The following is a 20,578-nucleotide window of genomic DNA, read 5'->3' as shown; positions in this document are numbered from 1 at the left end:
CCTGAATACGATCTCGCATGTCCATCTAGGAATGGTTTGTATGAATGCCAATCCTGAACACGACTGGTGAGCATAGCTCGTAATAAAAAAAACGTTTGATTCCTTCTCTTTCATTTCATTTCATTTTTCCTCTCCTTCCCTACTTACTTCTATACTTCTATACACATACTCTATCACTCTATCAACCATCAAACCAGCCAAGAATACCATCTCTATCAGTTCCCAAAGCACAAAATAACCAGAACAACAAGAAAATCAACCGAAACTCACCCGGGGGACTCACCAAAAACAAAAGAAAAGAAAAGAAGAAAGAAAAGGGAAAAAAAAAAAAAATGAAATCCCTCCCCCTCCTCACCACCCTCCTCCTAACCCTAACCACAACGCCAACAACGCAAGCATGGACCTTCACCTGGCGCAACGCTTCCAACACCCCCTTCATGGAACGCAGCACCTCGCCCGCCCCCTGCACGTCAATCGACCAAGCAGAAGGCAAACAATTCGTCTTCGAGCCCGATAACAGCCCTTACTCGTTCTACATCTGGTCCAACGACAACTGCTCCGGGTCCTACAGCGGGTTCACGCCGCCGTCGCGGTGGGCCAAGAAGGCCTCGACTGATTTGCGTTCGTATATGGTTAATTATGGGGGGAATGATGGACCGTCGACGACCGCCGTTGCTTCTTCTTCTTCTACTACTTCTACTTCCACTACCTCTTCGTCTTCGACGGGGACTTCTACGGGGGGCAGTACCACTGCTACCACTACCGCATCGACGAGTGCGACATCCTCACCCGGGAATTCATCCAGTTCATCCTCGGGGATATCCGGCGGAGCAGTAGCGGGGATAGTAATCGGTGTGGTAGCAGGTATAGCGGTAGTGGGCGGAGCGTTTTGGCTTGGACGACGACGCCGAGGCGGATCTGGGGGCAATCCTCCCGGCAATGCAGGGCAGGGATTCGGGTCTGCGTCGGGATTGGGTCCTGGAGCGGGATATGTGCAGCCGGGGACGCCGATTGGGGGGTCCGATGCGGGTGGTTATATGGGGGCAGAGGTAGCAAAGGGATCTCTACCTTACATGTATGAGAATCATCCGATGAGTCCGGTTCCTGCGTATCAGCCGCCTGTGGGACAGCATTTTGCGGAGTTGCCGGGGGAGAGCGTGCGGGTGGAGATGAGCGATACGTCCAGGGTGAATGAGTTGGAGGGCAGTGGAAAGCGGTGATTCAGGGTGGTTTGGATGCTTGGTTGAGGGGATTGTTTTGTATTATATTTGCTTGGGCTTTTTTTTTAACATCTTTTCTGTGTTGGTTTGTCATTTCTATAAATACCCCGGCATTGTTGGTATACTTTTCTTAATCTATGTGAATATTTTCTTCTGGTGATCAAAGATACTGGTTAAAAGGATGTACGGTAGTCCTTATATATTCATACTGGGTGCTGTGACAAGATCTTGAGAATAGACAAATGGAATTCCCATTCATAAGCTATCAAAGAGAACTAATGAGAATCACTAGGTATTCCCCGCATGTACGAAGAGAATCATAAGACTGAAATACTTCCTATACTGCATTATCATCCATGGAGCCTGTCCGATAGTAGAAAAAGAGAGGTCGAGAAGATAAAAGATCGTGAGCGAGTCCAGGCTCCCCTATCACAACAGTATGATACACGCATCTTCCGATGCATGGGGCCATATCGTAGCTCTGTACAGGAGACCACCATGCGCGCTTCGCTGAGTATCTGTGACTCCGGATCACGGTGAACATTGCGATGCCACGCGGTTTTATGTGCAATGCTGTCAAAGAGATTGAAAGGAAAATGTGGCAAAGAGAAAGAAAACTAAGAGGCCTTAAGGCCCAGAGGAGCCCATCACTGATGAACGCCAAAACTCCCGTGCCAGCTGTGCTGTAGACCTGCAGAACCATAGTACTGACAACGTAAATAAAGTCCAAACTCGAACAAATAATATGACGCTAGTGATTATGTTCAGGGTATAGGATATCGTGAGGCTTCTCGGGGTATCGACATGGGCGGCATCCGACCTCCTACCCCACCAGCAGCACCACCTCCACGCATACCCGCTCGCAGATCAAAGTCGGGGTTATTCTCCAGCAAGACATTTTGTCTCTGCTGAGCCGGAAGTGGAGGCGGCTGCCAGCGCGGGTTGATAGGCCGCTCTGAGATTGACGTAAAATGGCTTATATCGCTAGTAGTGGGTGAGCTGGGTCCTTCAGCCAAATCTTCCGTCAATTTCGGCTCACCAGAACTACCCGGCGTCAACACAGAAGGCAACCGCGGGTTGCCCACGGCATGCTCATTACGATTAGCAAACCGAGGATCGGCATCTTCGAAGTAATCCGCCGACTCATCAGGAGCATGGTGCGGGGTTCGAGTAGTCTCCGTCGGCTGGTACGCATGGACGGGTGAGGGTGAATGTCCGGGGCGACGCTCAGCCTGCTCCCAGGCAGCGCGGGGAGGAACATATGATCTACTCGGGGTTAGCTATGAACAAGAAATAGTAGGGATCAAAAGCTTTTTTTAGGGTCTTACGCTGTCCGGCTATAAAGGCTCGAAGGGCTGACAGGTTCGGGCTGGCCGTCTGCCGACAGGGCATGTGGTTGCGGGTCTAGCAAAACCTCCTGGGGAACCGGCTCCGCCGAACCCGTTCGCCTAGGCTGCGGTGTCATCTCAATCGCCTGGCCTATCGGGCTGCCATCCGGTGGCGACACGGCCATTCCAATTGGTCCAGGAGACGGCTGACGCATTGAGTCGGGCGGAACATCATAGTCGTACCTCTCCTCCTCTGGTGGCGGCATTGGTCGCGGTCCAGGATTGGGACCGTAGCCAAATGGTGGCGGTCCTCGGTATCCTCCTCGCCCCCCTCGCATTGAGCCCATGGGACTACCTCTACCACCGGGCGGGGGACCTCTGGGTCCACCATACGGACCTCCACGGCCGTAGCCTCCGCGAGCCGGATAAGCACCCCGCCCACGCGGGACGAAACCCAGTGGGGGTGGTCCCCTCCGCGAGCCCATACTGCCATCCGAGTATTGATTGCGCAGCCGGGGATCACCCGGCCCAGGTCGCATGCGAGGGCCGGGTCCGTAGGGACCAGATTGTGGAAGCGGGTTTCCGAATTCGTCCCGGGAGGGGTTGTATGGCGGCCCGTTATCACGCATCTGAGTGGGATACGGATGGTCTGGTAACGGAAAATCATTGGGCGGTGTTCGCGAGTTCAGCGGGATGCGGTCATCATCACTCTCGTGCGTTGTCGTCCGGAATGTCGCAAACGTGGGGCCGGTGTCAGATCCAGGAGGTGATCCAGTAACGAAAGGCTCCTTTGCCTCCCCGTTGAGCGGCTTCGGATCATTCAGACCTGCGGCTGCCGCGGCAGCATTCTGGCGGTTGTAGAAGTTTTCACCACTCATCTCGGCGTTCTCAGCAATACGCTTCTTTCGCGCCTTGCGACTTACGAGGGTTCGGCGCATCGCACAAGTGACCACACCACAGCTGACGAGGAGGATGGTCGCGCCGAGTACAATCCAGCCACCCCATCCCAAATGAGGAACGAACAACAAGATATCCACGAGGAACGCAAGCAGGGAGACGAGGAGCGTCGGAAGGAGCAGGATCAATAAGACGAGTAGGTAGCGGGGCGAATGCGACGGAGCATGGAAGTGAGCTGCGGCAGCCATACAAAGACAGATTAGGGTAAGAAACGCTGCGACCGGATGAACAATTAGAATAGACGAAAGCGATCTTCGTGTGCTAGAAGGGAGGTTGAAGTCGTCGCCAGTGTCCGAGAGGTCCTCTGTCCATAATTTAGCACTGGATGGTTAAGTCAAATTGGCGAACCACCAAACGCACCATTAGTGTAGCCGAGATGAATATTGGTACATTGGCCCCCTTTACAATAGCCAAAAACCCCATAGTCGACATTTTCAAACGTTGCCAACGGGATTCCTTTGACAATGGGGGTGGAGATAACGGATAAAAGCAAGAGAACAAAAGCGATCAGGAGCAGGATCGTGAGGGGAGTTGCGGGTTTGAGAAGCATGGCGGAGGGGCGGAGTTGCCTAGCGATAGACAACCCGTCGAGGAGCTCGAGTTAAAAATGAATGACGAAGACAATATCACGTTGAGTCAAGTAACAATAACTATAGCAACCACTGGGCAGTTGACAGCGACACACGCAGTCAATGGTGAAAATGAGAGTTCACAGCATTGGTTGAAACATTGCTGTAGGTCTCCTGAATTTCTGGGGGGTTGAGGGAAAGTGAGCGCTTGAGTCCCGTGAGAGAACTAGTCCAGTAGTACGATTGTATGTATGGTAAGCTAGAGGGGGGGACGGATCAAAAGCTGGTAAATGAATCAACGTTGAAATTCAGAGATGAAAGCTATATCGTGCGGACAATCTATTTAGGCTTGAGGGAAGAAATAAAAAAAGAAAAGACAAGAAAGAATGCGACGGTAAAGGGCAGAGGGGAATCGGAGAGCAATGGTCGAGAGAGAGAAAGAATAGTGAACGAATGAATGAATGGAGTGGAGAGTAGTAAGAGAGAGAGAATTAATTGATCAAGACAAAAGCGGGTGGAAAGGCGACTCCATCTTTTGCCTCAGGTGTCTAACCCGCATGACGGCATCGCCACAAAAACTATAACTAGTAGTATTCTTCATACTTTACTCTGTATGTTGAACGTTATCGCACTTCTACTTTACTTATCCTTCTATCGGTGAGTACATACCTTTCTCACTTCCCTGGCACATAGTTCCTAAAAGTATTTCATCTTTTTCTTTTAACACCAACCTACTCCGTCCTCGAGTCAGACTCCTCGTGGTGGCTGTGTCTCCGTCCCCTTAGCTTCCCGTCAATGCGACGGTTCCCACCCAAATGCCCTTCTGATTCGCCCGACCAGCAATCACACTCTGTTGGATCCTTTCACAAGAGACTCTTGCTAATAGTTGTACGTAGCTAAATAACATTTCACGCTGATGGTGGGTTTCAAATATTCAGTGTTCTTTCCACTGGTCATGGTTTAGTTTATAGCATATACATACACAGGTACAAATACTAAACTTTTGAGAAGGCAGACCCTCAACATGTTTGGTTGTGTCTGGTCTGATTGAAGTTCTGTCCAAATGAAACAAACAAGTGTTGCAAGACACGCGCTAAGGCTATCGGTCCCGCAGAAGCGTTTTACGCATCGTTCCAAACTGTCGCTTTTGAGTTTATCGCTGTTGTGATCAGGGGTGGACCACCATTTTTAGCGCATCCTTACGCCCCAAGGTCGGGAAATTTATTAAAGGACACTTTCCCTATCCACTTCACTGAACCTATCGTCGACCGTTCAAGGTAACTTGGGCACGATCTGGATCCCGACCATGGTGGACCACACGGGATGAAAGTGCCCAGAACAGGATCACAACGGATCGAAGTACAGTACTTTGCGTGTACCCTCATCCCCAGTCACTAGCGAGCTTCTTAAGATAGCACGCACGCGTCTATGGCTAGGGATTTTCAGGTATGAAGTACTTTTACGTACCACAGTGGAGACGGCCTCGATGTCGCCTCCACTCTTTTCAATGAATCCAGAGCCCACCCGTCTAGTCGACATGTACTCTAGGTCGATAATCCGACCATGGCGATGTTTTAAAAGGGAGCAGTTCTTAATTAGCATTGCATCTACAAGCTCTTAGCATACCACAGCTTTCGCGAAATTTCCCTGCGGAAATCATGTCGAAAGAAAAAGGGAGGACGGAGAGGAGAAAGAAGTACAATCCTCGCTAACAATGCTACGGCTTCGCTTAATTCGGAGCCGAACCACTATCAGTCTATTACACTCCAATGTATAATTCTAGTGGGCAAGGATCAACCACTTCAAATCAACCGGTGGGTTACCTCCGTCCTTGAGACACTTGAATACAACATTAATATGATGAGGCCTTCACTACGTGGTATGTTGCCTCGTCAGAAGCTTACCAGGTACTTAATTGTTTGACATATAGACATTGGCCCTCTTTCTCGCTACGCTAATTAGCTGTCAATCTCTATACAGGGTGACTGGGGAGGGATCACTCGCCTGATAACCTTAATGCATCCTTGGACAACCTCCATTGATATATCTTGAGGTACCTTACTTCGATCGTCGTGCTCAGGCCACATTACTCGAGTCCCAAGGTATCGGGGTGATTCCACGCGTGGATTGAGTTCTGGGAGAGTTTGATAGACATCGCCGAGCAGTACCAATGGGACCTAATCCGAATCTAGACAATAAATTGCGAGCATGCTTTATTACCGCTTCGGAGCGCCAACAGTGTGCTTGGAAGTCGACAAGGTTCTAGATCGCAGAGCTTTCCTCAGCACTGGAATCGCACGCAAGAATTTCAGTTTATTTCTTTTGTTTTTTCTCTCACTCTTTTTTTTTTATCCATTGGATTATTTTATTATATTTCATTTTCTTCTATCCTTGCCTTCAGGGGTTTAGCCAATTTGACAATATCGAGGATTGTCAAGTCAGGGGTGAAGTTTATTTTGTTATCGTGGCCCTTAGTAGAACCGCTGAAGCCGCTTGCTTGTTGTAAAAACAAATAGAATTCAAACAAGACACCGTATCAACAATTAGGGCATTGCATTCTGAGCTGAAGACACGGATGAAATCGAAAGAATAAGAAAAAAGGAAAAAAAAAACAAGTATGTCGCACGTGGAGCATCTTCGTCATACTACTTTACGATTAATGTCTCCCTTGTTTACATGCCCCCATCTTCCGGCATGTTTGTTGGCGGTAAGGAATCACGATGGCGATTCCTTGTCTTGAGCATGGATCTCGCACTCATAAGCCATACTATGGATGGAAAACTTCTCCTAGCTTGATTCTTCCTATTCTATCAATTCTTAAGGTTCGATGTGACCCGGAGATTGGGTGATGCTGCGCCTACCCCCGATTGGACAGATGTGAAATTGACATGGACAGAGCGACAGAAGGCGATCAAGTCTTCCGGAACTCATTGAATCTCGATAGAGTTAAATCAATTATTCGGCAAAAGGCACCGACTTACGAATCAGGACCCAGTCCCTGCAGGTCGAAGAATTCCATTCACAGCGTGCGTCGCGATGGTGATAACTATGTCCCACTGTCATGTTGATCACCGAGTTCAAGTATGCACGGCAAATCCGACGGTAAAAATAGGATACATAAATATTAAAAAGCAGTGGAAGCTCTCAATTGCCCTTCATGAGTCTCTCCCTGCTTCTCTTGAGACTCTTCATGCGGCGTTGGGGCCATCTTTTTCTTCTACATTCCTAGTTTGGCACAGTTCGAGAGGCCCCTGTGCTAACACGGGGATATATACGGCCAGGAGTTGCACCTGGGTGGAGGGTCTATTGCATTTCTCGCCCTTCTTTCTCTTCCTTTCGCTGGAGTCTCTTCCTTTGTATAGTCTTCTTGAAGAAGAATTGCATAATGTTGTTTTCCGCCTCTATATTTCGAATATTTTCCTTATGCCTTCTTATCTCACACGCCTGGGCAGACGGGATTGAGGACTTGGTCCACTCATTGATGAAACCTGTGCAAGATTCTATTTCTTTCCTCCCGCCGCTAGACTGGGTCCCTCATTCAAAGTGAGTTCAGTGTTATCCCCTGCTGTGCCCTCCTAAGTACCTAACCATTCACGATGGTAGGGGAATACCGTTCCCTACTAAAAACGAAACCGCGGAACCATGGAGACATCTTAACAGTGCTCCCGCGGCTCCTGCGACTCCCGCGACTCCCTCGGCTCATGCGCCCATCGCCAGTGCTTCTGGCTGCTCATCTAATAATGGCTCATCTGGCTATTGGTATGAGAAGACTGAGCATAACGACCAATCATCGTTTTTGAGCTCGGAGTATAAAGACAGCTACAAGGTTTTCCGGAACGTTGTGAGTGATTATAAGGCAGACAACACAGGAAAACAAGATTCCGCACCTGCTATTCAGAGAGCCATTGAAGGTATGCACTACTTACCAGGCACGTATTTTGGACAAGGACAATTGCTGAGGGTGAACTGTACTGACAGCGGGGGCATCAAACGGGCCTTCTCGGAACTCCAAATCTATGGGCACGACGGGACAACCGGCCGTGGTGTATCTGCCGGGAGGAACATATCTTTTACAAACCTCTCTGCAACTCTACACGGGAACCGTGGTGGTCGGTGACCCGACAAACCCACCCGTCTTGAAAGCCGCTTCTGGATATTCTCTGGACCACATCATATACGCCAAGGATCCTAATCATGAAGGGACGAACAATTTCTACATTGGCATTAAGAATATCGTCCTGGACTCGACGGGGGTTGATTCAGCTAAATCCCTGGCCCTCCTTGACTGGACTGTGAGCCAGGCAACACAACTGACCAATGTCGCGTTCCATATGCCAACTGGCAGCAAACATACTGGCTTGACGACGCAGTATGACTATAATAGTAATATTATTTTGGTAAGGCCCAGTTTCAAACTCACTATTAGCATATGGTCCTAATATCATGCAGAATGACCTCTCGTTCAGTGGCGGTGGTGTAGGGATGAAGCTGAGCGGGCAGCAATGGGTTTTCAAGAATCTCACTTTCACTGGGACGACTATCGGGGTAGTTGCAGGAGGCACTGACATTATCTTCTTAGGGTGCCGCTTCCAACAGGGGGGGATAGGCATCAATGCGACTGAGACCTCGGGCTCCTTGACCGTGATCGATTCCAGCGCTTCGGGCCTAGAAACCTTCATCACCTCGAATGACTCCGGTGGTGCAGGTAACGCAATTATCTTGGAGAATGTTCAGAGTTCTGGGGTCACGGTTAGTCTGGGAGGCAACGCTGTGCTCACAGGAGGTGTATCGGACACCTGGGTCCATGGAACCATGGTAAGCGAAACCTGCCAACAAAAAAGGATCAACTTCTAACTGGCCTCGACAGTACAATTCAGGAAGTTTCAACAAAGAGCGTGTTGAAGGGAAGATTGTCGTAACCAATCGGGCTTCATCTCTGCTCTCTGGGAATAAGTATTACACGGTTTCGCCGCCGACTTACCAGGAATACCATTCAAACCAGGTTCTGAATATCAAATCTGTATCATCTAGTCCTGTCTATGGAGACGGTCAGACAGATGACACGGCAAACATCAACAAAATTTTGTCTGAGAACAGAGACTGCAAAGTCATCTACTTCCCTGCTGGTACCTATATTGTTACGGACACAATCTTCGTCCCTAGCGGTACGCGAATCATTGGAGATGCCTTCGCTTCGACTATCAGCGCGGTTGGCAGTAACTTCAAGGACGAAGGTTTTGTTCGCGTTATGATCCGCGTGGGGTACCCAGGAGACATTGGAGTTGCCCAGTTCAGTGATATTATGCTGACTGTTGGAGACATTTTGCCAGGCTGCCAATTAGTGAGTTCCCCACTATCTCCAACTCCACGCCCCATATACTAACAAAACCTCAACCATTAGGTGGAGGTCAACATTGCTGGAAAGAATCAAGGAGACGTCGGATTCTGGAATGTACATTTCCGTATAGGAGGTGGAGTGGGCAGTAGGGTACACAGTGATTGTACCGGCTCTCCTGACAGCTGTAAAGCTGCTTACGGACTACTCCATCTGACGGGTACCTCCTCTGCTTACATCGAGAACATGTGGGGATGGACGGCAGATCACGATCTCGATGGATCTAGTACGCAGACTATCTCCACTGGCAGGGGTATTTTGGTCGAAGCTACTGCCGCCACATGGCTAATTGGCACCGGCTTTGAACACCACACTCTCTATCAGTACAATTTCGAGCACGCACATAATGTCCTTGCCACCATGCAGCAGAGCGAAACCCCGTACTGGCAAGGTGTAGGAAGCACACTCGCACCGGCTCCATGGGGAAATCACCTGAGTGCAAGTGATCCGGACTTCTCATGGTGCGCTGGGGATGATGCAACCTGCCGTATGGCGTTATTCGAGCGAATTAATGGTGCATCGAACCTCTTCCTTTATGGAGGCTGCAACTGGGCCTTCTTTAACAACAATGGCGGTTGCAATGGCAAGTGTCAAAAGAACGCTGTCCAAATTATTGAATCATCTGCGCTGTACTTGTATGGCACGAACACCAAGAGCACGGCAAATATGATCCTAGAGGGATCGACGACGATCGCAAAGGAAGATGATAACGCTGGTGGTTGGGGCGGAGTAATTGCGGCTTTCTTGTACAAAACGTGAGGGAGCCTATGAGGATGATCAAAGGGGAGGGGAAAGGCATATATATACAGGTTTTATCATTCTGGTCAATGATAATCAAACCAGTGTTTATATAGATAGATTGTCACATATGGCGGCTGCGTGCACACTTGACATATCTTTGCATCGCATCTGTCCTTGCATTTATGCTAAATTACACATTTTCTATGGGCGCATGGTTTTGAAAATTTATTCTTGAAACTTCGATCAAAAGAAAAAGAAAAAGACATAAATTAATTGAGGATGTCAAAGACCAACCAGTCATTTACCTGGTCAGTACTACTAATTAGCCTGTTGCGGCAAATAAATCACATGTAGTGTCTATGCCCTACAAGCATTGTTATCACTGGTTCGGGCCGCAACCCACCCCTACGGAGTACTAGCTTGGTGCTAGTAGTGATGGTACCTGAACAACTTCCGGTCTTGTTCCATGGCCCTTCTCACCATGCCAACACACTCATGCAAGGTGGAATGCCTTGCCCAAACATATTGCTTTTTATCCCTTCCTGACAGTTTCTTAACACCAATAGCATGAAGCCATGTTGAAGACAAATTCTAATCAGATCGATCGAGTTTCAGCGACCGGTGGCTGGGACCCGAGGTGGCTGGGGGTCTCCCGACCAACCAGTCCGTCTCGACCCAACCACCTCACTATGGACAGCAGCGATGTCCGTCGCTTGACAACCTCGGGCTCCTTCGCCCTTGCGTTTTGACTGAACTTATCGACGCTTAATATCTCACTCGGAACTTCAATACCTGCGTCTTGGGAATGCCCTTTGCATACCATTCGCTGCAAGTGAGCCGTTCACATACATTCCTCCGTTGTCTTGAGCCGTCATGCTTGCTTCGGGGTCCGGGAATGTAAGTCTGAGGACCGTCAGCTGTAAGTAAGATTTGGAATTTGCGTTACCTATCTCATGATCAGTTCGACCGACCGACCGATCGACCGAAAGTTCGGTGTGCTAATTCCTCGTAGCAAATAGGCCGCAAGTACTACGTTCTGAGGATCAACAATCGGTTGCCGCTTCGGACGACTACTATTCTTTTTCAGATCGCACTTCCAGTTCGAGATCTCCGAGCAACGGAAGTCATGCTACCGTCGTGAGGTATGCCACGCCGATGTCCCACCCTGTGTCTCACACTTCATCCCCCGCCATCTCGAGAACGCATCTAGGCCCGCCCATGGTTGGATCAACCTCCCGCCTAGAGCAGCCAGTGAAGATGCCAAACGAGAACAAAAATGCACCATCGCCCGCTGTGCGTACCGTGCGCTCTGTGCAAGACAGAGAAGCTCACATGAGCCCAATGACCGAGAGTGCCAGTCGCCAGGTCCCGAGTGACAGCTATGCGGGACCTCCGCCCACACCTGGCATGGACGACGTTCCATACATCCGATTTGCTATTAACCAACTTACACGCGAAGAAGATTCTCATAGCTTGCGAAGACCGAGCTCAGTTGCAAGCGAGGACTATCCGGCTGAGCGTCTCATTTGGGACGAAGGATTGGGGTATTTCATCCGCTCGCCTGAATCGAATAATACACCCCCCGCCCAGCAGCCGTTATTGCAGCACCCCTCACCAGAGCCAGTCGATAAGTCACTTCCGGACTCGGTAGAACCGGAAGCCTTTGTCGCAGTCGAGCCTCCAAAAGATAGTTTGCTCTATCCACGCCTGGACTACGTGCCGTATGTGTTACGGCCATGGGCCCTTATTGTGGTCATCTTCTGCTCTTTGCTCATGATCGCCGGGGTTGTCTTCTGTAACGTATGGTCTCAGAGACACCAGGGCTTCTGGGATTATGATGGCCAAGGTGGTGGACGGTATTTCGTTGTTCAATTCCTCCCACAAATTTTGGCTGTCATTATCACGGTTTGGACTTTCACTATCCAGGCGGCAGTGTATCGTACAATGCCGTTTGCGATCATGGCCTCGGAAAGGAAGTTAGGTCATGTTTTGCATCGTTTGCCAATTCTATCGCGGAACTTTTTGGTTCCAGACTTTTCGCAGTTTCAACATGGGGAACCGTTGGTCGGGTTCTCTTTGGTCTTAATATGGCTCTCGAATGTGATCACGTTGCCACTGCTAAGTTGCTTTTTCCAAGCAAAGTGGTTCTTCATCGATGGGCAAGGGACATGGCGTTGGACTGCTGTACAGGATGTTGGTTGGACACTGGTAGCGATATACGGACTGCTGACCGTTGCATTGGTTCTACTGATGTTTCGCTTTCTTCGCACTTGGTCGGGACTAATATGGGATCCGGTGAGCCTCGCTGATCTGATCTCAATCATTCAACGGTCCAATATCTTGCGGGATTTTGAGCAATCTGAAATATTGCCCGATGTAGGCGAGTCACTCAACCCTAGAGTCCTCCGGCTGGGCTACTGGCAATTATCCAACCGTGAAGCGACGTTCTACGGTATCGGTGAGGTTGCAGCGCCGCTGGGAAACCCATCTCTCCACCTCAGCGAAAAGAGCCGCGAAAAGCAGCCATATGGTTTATCCAGGGTTTCCTACGACATAGAGCAGCAGATCGGAGAAGGGAAGTATGGCTTCGATGAGCACATGTACTCGCCATCTGTTCGTTACCGGTGGACTCCATGGTTCCTTCGAGACACCTTTATTGTCACATGGACAGTTACCATCGGCGCTCTTTTTATCGCCTTTGTGCTTGTCAGCTTTCTCCATGACGCCATTAAAGGCGGATTCCCACCACGGCTGCCCACACTGCCGTCGCCTAAGTCCTTTTCCTCCTCTAACTTCCTGTACAGCTTCATCCCAGCACTCATCGGGAACGTCCTTTTCCTCGCGTGGCAGCCTATTGATGTGTATTTCCGTGCTCTGCAACCATTTGTCTCGCTTTCCTTTCCGCAGGGTGCACCGGCCGACCAAAGCTTGCTACTGTCTTATCCGTCGTGCTTCCCCTTCCATGTGACAGTACTGGCTATCCTCAACAAACACTATAAGGTGGCCTGGATCTCCTTCATGAGCGTTGCCTCGGCTGCTATTCCTATCTTGGCTGGTGGTGTCTTTATCGCTCTCAACTACCCTTCAGAAAGCGAAATCCGCATTGCCGCTCTTATGCCGGCATTCTACGCCATGGTTGTGTTTTGCGCATTATACACAGTGTCCTTTTTGTGTATCTGGCCCGGTCGCCGCCGCTACCTGCCCCATGATATTAGCACGCTCGCGGATCTGATAAGCTTCCTCTACCAGAGCCCTCTGCTCTCAGATAAAATACTCCGTGAGCCTCGGAGCAAAGCTGATCTTGTTACGCGACTGGTCATGGCACCTCCTGGAGACAGGGACCATCCCATGTATGGCTTTGGAATCTATGTGGGACGTGATGGCAAAGAACATTTTGGCATTGATCGCTTTCATCGGCCGGGTCGGGCGGACATGCTGATTACAACGGGGTCGATGAAGTGATAACCAACGGTTCTTGGGGTTTGTTTCCCTTCGCAATTCCCTCCGTTCAGGAAAGATGTCTATTCTATCCACAGCCCATGTGGTGCATTCGAGTTGTTTTTCCCAAGAGGGCACTATTCGCCCAACATTTGATGGCGTATGATTCAATAATTTTATGATTGTATGATTCAGTATGGGTGATATGAAATTTCGGTTTACGTTTGACATGATGGAGGAAGGTAATGATTGATAATGAGATATGCTGATGATTTGTTTTTATTCCCTATTGTGCTTTGAGATCCCCAAAAAGAACCTTCTATGTGTCCATAGCTCAGATATAATAGTTCTTTGCTTTTTACATGTTTAGATACTACATAAACAGAGTGATGTCATTTATCATCTCGCCGATAAGATAGCCAGGAATCCTGACTCATCTACCACGTGAGCGATCAGCTAAGCTACTTTGGGCCGAGACTCTTGCCCCGTTTCTCTACCTATGTAGGTCAATGTTTCTAGGCTCCAGCTTACTCTAGAAGAAGTATCGCTCGTATCGATTGTCAAGACACCTTGTTGATTAGAGTCTCGATGAACGACTTCGCTGAGGGATTTGCGTGTTGTATATACTACAAGATCTATGCATCGAATCCATAATTACTAAAGCCTAATCTCCTTATCGCTTTTTTGATATCCACACATGATTAAAATTACCTTGTGTTGTCATCATGGTTTACCGTGGGAAACCTAGCACAGGCTGTCAAAACTGTCGATCTAGACATATTAAGGTATGCAGTTTGTTTACTTATCCGGGACTGGCATCGTGCTAATTGCTGCAGTGCGACGAGACTCGTCCTCACTGTAAGGCCTGTATCCGGACCGGCCGGACATGCCCCGGATATCCGCACCCACTCGATGTTATGCTAAGAGATCGAACGGCCTTTCAACGCAAAAAAAGTAATGTTTCTAAGACCAGGGCAGTTAAGTCCACAAAATGCAAAGAGGGTTCGAAAGAGCTGTCTCCTCCATTGACAGCGTCAGGGACGTCTACGTCGCCTTCCACTGCATCCACTACATCATCCTTGAGCTTCCCAGAGGTGGAAAGTTCGCCTGTCTCCATAAACGTTGTGAGAGCTCTAAACCCTAGTGTTCCAAGCACTTTACCCCTGCCTTTAGAGAGTACAGTTACCTCTTTATTCTTCAATTCCTATCTTTATCAGCCGAGAGACCCTCTCATTCGGATTGGATTTATGGAGCTTTTGCCCGATCGATACTTCAATGCCCGGCCTGGAACTCCTTTGTATCTGGGTACACTGGCCGTGTCATTGTTCTCTGTCTCGGCCTGGACAGGAAATCGCTCGTTTCTCGGCTTGGCGGAGCAGTTCTTCGTGAGAGCTTTATCGAAGACAAGAGTAGCCTTGCAGGGTAACCTTGGTAAAAATATGTTCGAGACTATAATGGCAGTTCTTCTGCTTTCTGTCTACGAGGTGAGTTCGAAGAAATTCAATGCTTATTTGATGTTTAGATTAATAATGATATTAGGAGTTTTCTGCTGTTAAGGAGCACAGAATTGCAGCAAAAACTCATCTGCAAGGGGCGATTGCCTTGGTCAACAGCGGCTACATGCCACCAAGTGAGGATGCTAATTCTCAAATAGTAACAAACTCAATACAATGTCAAATTGTCTGTTATAAACTCTGAAAGCCACTGGCACTGTTGCTGATAGCCTGTTCTAGATTAAAGCCTCGACGGGACCGGCTTATCCGACCATCGAAATGCCAGATGTGTGGCCCATGACAGCACCAATACCGCAGTCTGCATCCTCCCAGCTGACAGCCGCTGCAACTGAGTTAGTGAATCTTAGGCAGGTGTGGGATAAGTTCACATCACAACCGGAATTATACGGCGCAGATGAAATCAATCACATATATTCCATGGCTATGGTTCTCGACAGCAAACTTTGTGCCTGGACATGGGCTCTTCCCCAACATTGGGCCCCTGTGCCGGCAACCATGGTACCCCAATCTGTTCGCGAGGCAGGTATGTTCAGAAATAGGTGCGACTGTTATACGGAGATGTGGATAGGGAGCACATGGAATACCTATCGAGAATCTCGCATCGTTGTCCAAAATATCATCCTCAACTGCCTCCGTCTGCTCCCAAACCTTGGCACACCGAACAGGGTTGAAACAGTGATATCTACTATCAGAGAAATGGCCACCGATATCTGCGCTGCAGTTCCCTTCTTCCTAGGCAGTCAGACAATGTCTGTTCACTTGGACCCCTCCAAGGTTGAGTATCCCGAAGCTGAGGAGCGCCGGGTGACTTCGGCCCATCAACAGACGGCCCCCCTTCTTGGTGGCTGGTTAATTCGGTCTGAACTTGAGTATCTTTGCTCGCCTGACCTGTGTTTGCCTGATGAACAGCAGACTTGGGTTAAGAGCCAGATGCACAGAATCTGGAGAATCTACACATTCGAATCCCGGGTTATATGATACTCTGAGGATTATTATTCATGGGTTCCAGCGTTGTATACTTATATATACTGGATGACTATGTCCAGCACATAATTTTTTCTCTTTCTCTTGTTTATATTACATGAGGTGGCCGCTGGGCGCCTTGACCTGCCTCATTTGGGGTATATTACGGTATTATACTATAGCCGCCAGATTACAATACATATGTTTGACGACTATAGCATGTCCACGAGACATATTGGACCGGATGACTCAAAAAGTGCTTCCAGACGCTTCCAGCAGCAACAATTTACCTGCCTGAGGCATAAGTCACATGACTAGTTAAATGTCACGAACTCCGCATTCCAGCTTCAGATCTCCGCTCCATCCGATTCATCTTCCCCTCGCAGATCTGAGTTGAACCCAAGCACACCAAGACCACAATTCCTACCAATCGGCCTCTCTACTGTCACCGGTGGCAAAAAAAGAATCCTACCTTCCAATTATCCACCTCGTTACAACAGAATGTTTTCCTTCTTCCGCCGGGGTTCTCCCCAAACCCCCGAAACCCCATCAGACCAAGCAACCTCACAACAACCAACAACACAAATTAGCCAATCCCAACCACAATCCCACAACCAAAGACCCGAATCCGAACCCGAACTGAAACTTATCAACCCCCAGACAAAATACAAACTTCTCCTCGGTGGCCTCACATTCTTCGCCTTCTCGCTATGGACCACCCGCCGCGCCTTAAACAGACGCTATCTCGCCTCCGTCCCACCTTTCTATACTTCCTCCCTCCATCACAAGCCCGACGTCAGCGGCGGCGCGGAAGCCTTTGAGGCGCTGAATCTGGCGACGCTGAATGTGCTTTCCCTGGGCATGGCGGGCACTGGGGGTATTTTGTGTGCGCTGGATATCAATGGGGTCGATGATATGAGAAAGTTTGTGAGGAGGGGTTTCTATAGCGATGGTGGAGATGTTACGAAGGTGGACAAGGAGCTGGAAGATGAGGTTGAGGCTTGGGTGGGGAATGTGCTGGGGGAGAAGTTTGGGATGGAGTTGAAGAAGGAGAAGGAGAGGGAGAGGAATGAGAATTAGGCCTGAGAATGTAGTCGGTTGAGGATCTGTCGGATCACTTTTATGGAAAATTCGATTTGGAATGGGATGCCTTAGGATGATATTAGGGCTTGATTGGCGTTGATGTGTATGTGTCGATTGTCGTGGATATATGGAACTGAAATACCCCACTTTTGTATTGTATGTTTATGTATAGGAATTCAATAATGATTGACTGCAGTCAAAACTTGATGGTGTTTTGGGGATGATGGTCGTCTACATATCCGCTATTAGGGTCGCAGTTCTGGAAGCCCTAAACTGAATGCTTTGAAAGCTTACTTTCTTACATTTCAACCGGAGCAGTCCCTTGATGTAACACAATGGATAGTTATTCGTAGGTTTGGGTCTTACAACCCTCCCACAACTGAGCTTCATACTTAAAAGCCAGCCCCTGAAAGTGCAGACCTTCGATACTATCTATCTTATCACTACAATGGATTTCCTCCCCCCGCTAAGCCTGTAACCCCCTAAGGTCATGGCCATTCTTGGTAGGACCAGGATCATAAGTTGCGTATGGTTTAGCACAAGCTCCCTCTCGAACCTTGTGCTAATCCACGAAAGCCCTAACTCCGACCATGGGGAAGTACAATTCATCAAGACGGACCTGGCATCAGGTCTACCCTAAAGACAGAGGTATGGAAAACCTAGATAATCCTGCTCCATGTCTTTTCTTCCGTAAAATCGTTAGATTAGATATTTGCGGCGAATTCCATAGATTTCAAACTAGGGTTGTCTAAAGGATCCTTCAGAATCATTTCAGAAGGTGGTTTGATAAGAGAAGAATCCAATATACTGGGCCTTTAACTGTACATGATGCTAAACGCCATATTCAGCTCAGAAATGAAGAGGAAAGACATGAAGAACTCCTGCGGATTAAGAAAGCGCGAACTTTAGGACACGATAAGCCATCACAACAGGGAGATATAGGGGATCTGCCTAGTACAGAGGCTAGCCAGGTAGATAAGGAAGTTCCTAGATTACCCTTTTGGATAGATACTCCAGGCGATGTTGTATAGGAGCTTGAATGGCTTCAAATTTATCGTTTTAGATAAAGACTATCGTTTAGATAAAGACTATCGTTTAGATAAAGCAGACCAACACGCCGAAGGGCGGGTGGGTCTGCTGACCTGAGACGGCTACACGCCGAGCTATAGGCGTGGAGATCAACCGTGCCGAGGTCCAAATACTGGCACCTAAACAATCCCCATGGGTCCAAGAAGGGTTTATATCGAATTACTCTTGTCCTAAACATACCAATATCAAAAAGCGCATACTCCGGAGAATAGGCTGACCTAGCCCACTTATATCAGGAGGTAGATTTGCAGTGCAGTTGAAAGCCAAGAGAGATCACTAATCCATCAGGCACCGATCGCGTTAGATTTCGGATTCGGAATTCCATATAATAAGATCCATCCGTCTTCTCTCCCAAACAACACTTCCACATTACATATCCCTGGATATCCTTCGCCATGGCCGACATCGACATCACTGAGGCCCAGTTCCAGCTTCCCGACGGATTGTCCGTCTACCAGAAGACATGGGCAGTAAGTTGTGATCTCCGCTGATGGTACTCTTGGCGCGATACTAATTTGCATGTTCAGCCGAGTAACGCTGCTCCCGTCGCCCGCCTGGTCCATTTCCATGGTTTTAGCGACCACATTAACAACATGTTTGATTTGTTTCCAACTCTAGCCCGCCGTGGGATCTTCTGCACGGGAATTGACCAGCGTGGCTGGGGCCAGTCGGCCAAAACCAAGGCCGACCGCGGGAACACGGGCCCAACCGCTGCCATTCTAGCCGATTTGGCAGCGTTCATCGAGGTCCAACTCGAAGCGAAACCGTCTGTTCCCGTCTTCGTAATGGGCCACTCAATGGGCGGTGGACTAGTCGCGACCTTGGCCTCTACGCCCAAGTATCAAAATCTTGTTTCACGCCTGGGGGGTATCATGCTCGAGGCACCGTTTATCGGACTCGACGCTGAGCAGGAACCAAGTGTTATCACGGTCGTCTTCGCTCGTTTAGCATATAAATTACTGCCACGCTTTCAGATTACCCAGCCGATGAAGGTCGAAACGATCGTGCGGGACCCCGCTGTGCAGCAAATCCTGGAGAATGATCCATTAAATCCTTGTGTCGGCACGCTGGAGATGTTTGCGAATATGCTCGACCGTGCCGCCGATTTGACTTCCGGTAAGCTTAAGCTGAACGATGGGGTCCGGTCTGTCTATGTGGCCCATGGCACGGGGGACCAGGTCACCAGCCACGATGCGAGCAAGCGCTGGTTTGATGCACAGACCGGCAAGGTTGCGGACCGGAAGTTCAAGTCTTATGAGGGTTGGAGCCATGTGCTTCATGCGGACTTGCCGGAGAATAGGCAAGAGTTTGCTGATGATATTGCGGAGTGGATTCTAGCAAGGGTGTAGATCATTGAATAATCAGGTTTCTTCGGTTTTATAGCTCCTAGTTAATGTTTTTATGCAAATATTCCTATCCTGGACGGTCAATCAAGCTTTATACCTCACGAGTAACTGTCTTCCTGTCCGTTTATACGGTCTGAGTATTGCCCATGGTGGGGTGTTATAGTTATGGAGCACCCATGAGGGTTGATATATATATACTAAGGCAAACCTCTAGCATAATGAAGTGTTGGTTGGGTCAAGGCTCAAGCTTTGACGACACCAGATCGTATACTTATCTAATGGGTTAAGATCGAGCACGTGTATACCAGGAAGTATGTAGTATTTTCTTTATACTATAGTCAAGTAAGTAAAGTATATCAAAACTTTCTTAGTTCGAACTGCTATAGAGTGTTAAAAGTTTTTTGGTTTATTTAACAAAATAAAGTTGAAATATCTAACAACCACCTCCGATGTGGTGTAATGGCTAACATCGCTGTCTCTCACACAGCAGCTCGGGGTTCGATTCCCCGCATCGGAAGCATTTCTTTTTCGACTTTCATATTTTTAGGGAATTGTTATTTGGACCTCACGCTAAACCTATATGGGTAAATTAAGCGAGTCATATGATCAAAAAATACGCTAGTAAAGCCCTTTCAAATGCGGCCTATATGATATCTCATATAAAGAACGCAGGTTAGCATATCATAAAAAGTGCTCAAAATGGACGATTTTCTTGATGATTGGGAAATTACGTTCTCCTCTGACGAATCAGAGCCTGAGGATGATGATGATAATAGCGATACTATTATCCCGGAACCGCCTATATATCAGACATTCAGCTCAGCTGATGAGGCTTTTGACTCACTACAGGCCTTTGGCCTAGTCAACGGCTTTGCAATTATTCGACGTCGCTCAAGAAAGGATCCTAGAACGGGAGACCTTAGATATATTGATAT

General features: G+C 48.6%; 7 protein-coding genes and 1 non-coding gene across 8 annotated transcripts; 7 read left to right on the top strand and 1 right to left on the bottom strand.

Moving 5' to 3' along the window:
• Positions 1-332: 332 nt before the first annotated feature.
• BDV27DRAFT_149173 (uncharacterized protein) lies at positions 333-1,220 on the top strand (the record flags this gene model as incomplete). The annotated part of the gene is made up of 1 exon (XM_032071014.1): positions 333-1,220. The coding sequence occupies one exon, from the start codon at positions 333-335 to the stop codon at positions 1,218-1,220; it is 888 nt and encodes a 295-aa protein (XP_031922968.1).
• Positions 1,221-1,872: 652 nt separating this feature from the next.
• Positions 1,873-4,188, bottom strand: BDV27DRAFT_47675 (putative pH signal transduction protein PalI). Its single transcript, XM_032076715.1, has 3 exons — positions 3,866-4,188; positions 2,549-3,809; positions 1,873-2,486 (listed from the first exon to the last, which is right to left on the bottom strand). Exons 1-3 carry the CDS (start codon positions 4,053-4,055, stop codon positions 1,985-1,987), a joined length of 1,953 nt encoding a protein of 650 aa, XP_031922967.1. The 5' UTR covers positions 4,056-4,188; the 3' UTR covers positions 1,873-1,984.
• A 3,271-nt stretch (positions 4,189-7,459) lies between these two features.
• Positions 7,460-10,309, top strand: BDV27DRAFT_168249 (glycoside hydrolase family 55 protein; the record flags this gene model as incomplete). The annotated part of the gene is made up of 6 exons (XM_032074722.1): positions 7,460-7,617; positions 7,678-7,985; positions 8,053-8,471; positions 8,524-8,889; positions 8,942-9,415; positions 9,476-10,309. The coding sequence occupies 6 exons, from the start codon at positions 7,460-7,462 to the stop codon at positions 10,226-10,228; spliced, it is 2,478 nt and encodes an 825-aa protein (XP_031922966.1). The 3' UTR covers positions 10,229-10,309.
• Positions 10,310-10,697: 388 nt separating this feature from the next.
• Positions 10,698-14,049, top strand: BDV27DRAFT_47634 (DUF3433 domain-containing protein). The gene is made up of 2 exons (XM_032076714.1): positions 10,698-11,129; positions 11,223-14,049. The coding sequence occupies exons 1-2, from the start codon at positions 11,084-11,086 to the stop codon at positions 13,670-13,672; spliced, it is 2,496 nt and encodes an 831-aa protein (XP_031922965.1). The 5' UTR covers positions 10,698-11,083; the 3' UTR covers positions 13,673-14,049.
• Positions 14,050-14,179: 130 nt separating this feature from the next.
• BDV27DRAFT_47627 (Zn(II)2Cys6 transcription factor domain-containing protein) lies at positions 14,180-16,433 on the top strand. Its single transcript, XM_032076712.1, has 4 exons — positions 14,180-14,433; positions 14,485-15,132; positions 15,188-15,328; positions 15,382-16,433. The coding sequence occupies exons 1-4, from the start codon at positions 14,374-14,376 to the stop codon at positions 16,138-16,140; spliced, it is 1,608 nt and encodes a 535-aa protein (XP_031922964.1). The 5' UTR covers positions 14,180-14,373; the 3' UTR covers positions 16,141-16,433.
• A 1-nt stretch (position 16,434) lies between these two features.
• BDV27DRAFT_47628 (uncharacterized protein) lies at positions 16,435-17,410 on the top strand. Its single transcript, XM_032076713.1, has one exon. The coding sequence runs from the start codon at positions 16,627-16,629 to the stop codon at positions 17,203-17,205; it is 579 nt and encodes a 192-aa protein (XP_031922963.1). The 5' UTR covers positions 16,435-16,626; the 3' UTR covers positions 17,206-17,410.
• A 1,012-nt stretch (positions 17,411-18,422) lies between these two features.
• Positions 18,423-19,711, top strand: BDV27DRAFT_135372 (acylglycerol lipase). The gene is made up of 3 exons (XM_032068525.1): positions 18,423-18,536; positions 18,586-18,767; positions 18,825-19,711. Exons 2-3 carry the CDS (start codon positions 18,693-18,695, stop codon positions 19,644-19,646), a joined length of 897 nt encoding a protein of 298 aa, XP_031922962.1. The 5' UTR covers positions 18,423-18,536; positions 18,586-18,692; the 3' UTR covers positions 19,647-19,711.
• Positions 19,712-20,088: 377 nt separating this feature from the next.
• BDV27DRAFT_t191 lies at positions 20,089-20,160 on the top strand. The gene has a single exon. It is a non-coding gene; the product is annotated as a tRNA-Glu (tRNA).
• The last annotated feature ends 418 nt before the right edge of the window (positions 20,161-20,578 follow it).

This window comes from Aspergillus caelatus (assembly GCF_009193585.1).
Source record: "Aspergillus caelatus strain CBS 763.97 unplaced genomic scaffold BDV27scaffold_239, whole genome shotgun sequence".
NCBI classification, from domain to species: domain Eukaryota; kingdom Fungi; phylum Ascomycota; class Eurotiomycetes; order Eurotiales; family Aspergillaceae; genus Aspergillus; species Aspergillus caelatus.
The sequence above is the reverse complement of the archived record's forward strand: the minus strand, read 5'-3'. Positions and strand labels throughout refer to the sequence as shown.

Coding starts and splice junctions, on each gene's coding strand:
- BDV27DRAFT_47627 (XM_032076712.1), top strand. CDS start 14,374: ATGGTTTACCGTGGGAAACCTAGCACAGGCTGTCAAAACTGTCGATCT. Junction 14,434..14,484: donor GTCGATCTAGACATATTAAG/GTATGCAGTTTG, acceptor TAATTGCTGCAG/TGCGACGAGACTCGTCCTCA. Junction 15,329..15,381: donor ACTCAATACAATGTCAAATT/GTCTGTTATAAA, acceptor AGCCTGTTCTAG/ATTAAAGCCTCGACGGGACC.
- BDV27DRAFT_135372 (XM_032068525.1), top strand. CDS start 18,693: ATGGCCGACATCGACATCACTGAGGCCCAGTTCCAGCTTCCCGACGGA. Junction 18,768..18,824: donor TCTACCAGAAGACATGGGCA/GTAAGTTGTGAT, acceptor TTGCATGTTCAG/CCGAGTAACGCTGCTCCCGT.
- BDV27DRAFT_47634 (XM_032076714.1), top strand. CDS start 11,084: ATGCTTGCTTCGGGGTCCGGGAATGTAAGTCTGAGGACCGTCAGCT. Junction 11,130..11,222: donor AAGTCTGAGGACCGTCAGCT/GTAAGTAAGATT, acceptor AATTCCTCGTAG/CAAATAGGCCGCAAGTACTA.
- BDV27DRAFT_47675 (XM_032076715.1), bottom strand. CDS start 4,055: ATGCTTCTCAAACCCGCAACTCCCCTCACGATCCTGCTCCTGATCGCT. Junction 3,810..3,865: donor TCATCTCGGCTACACTAATG/GTGCGTTTGGTG, acceptor AATTATGGACAG/AGGACCTCTCGGACACTGGC. Junction 2,487..2,548: donor AGCCTTTATAGCCGGACAGC/GTAAGACCCTAA, acceptor AACCCCGAGTAG/ATCATATGTTCCTCCCCGCG.
- BDV27DRAFT_47628 (XM_032076713.1), top strand. CDS start 16,627: ATGTTTTCCTTCTTCCGCCGGGGTTCTCCCCAAACCCCCGAAACCCCA.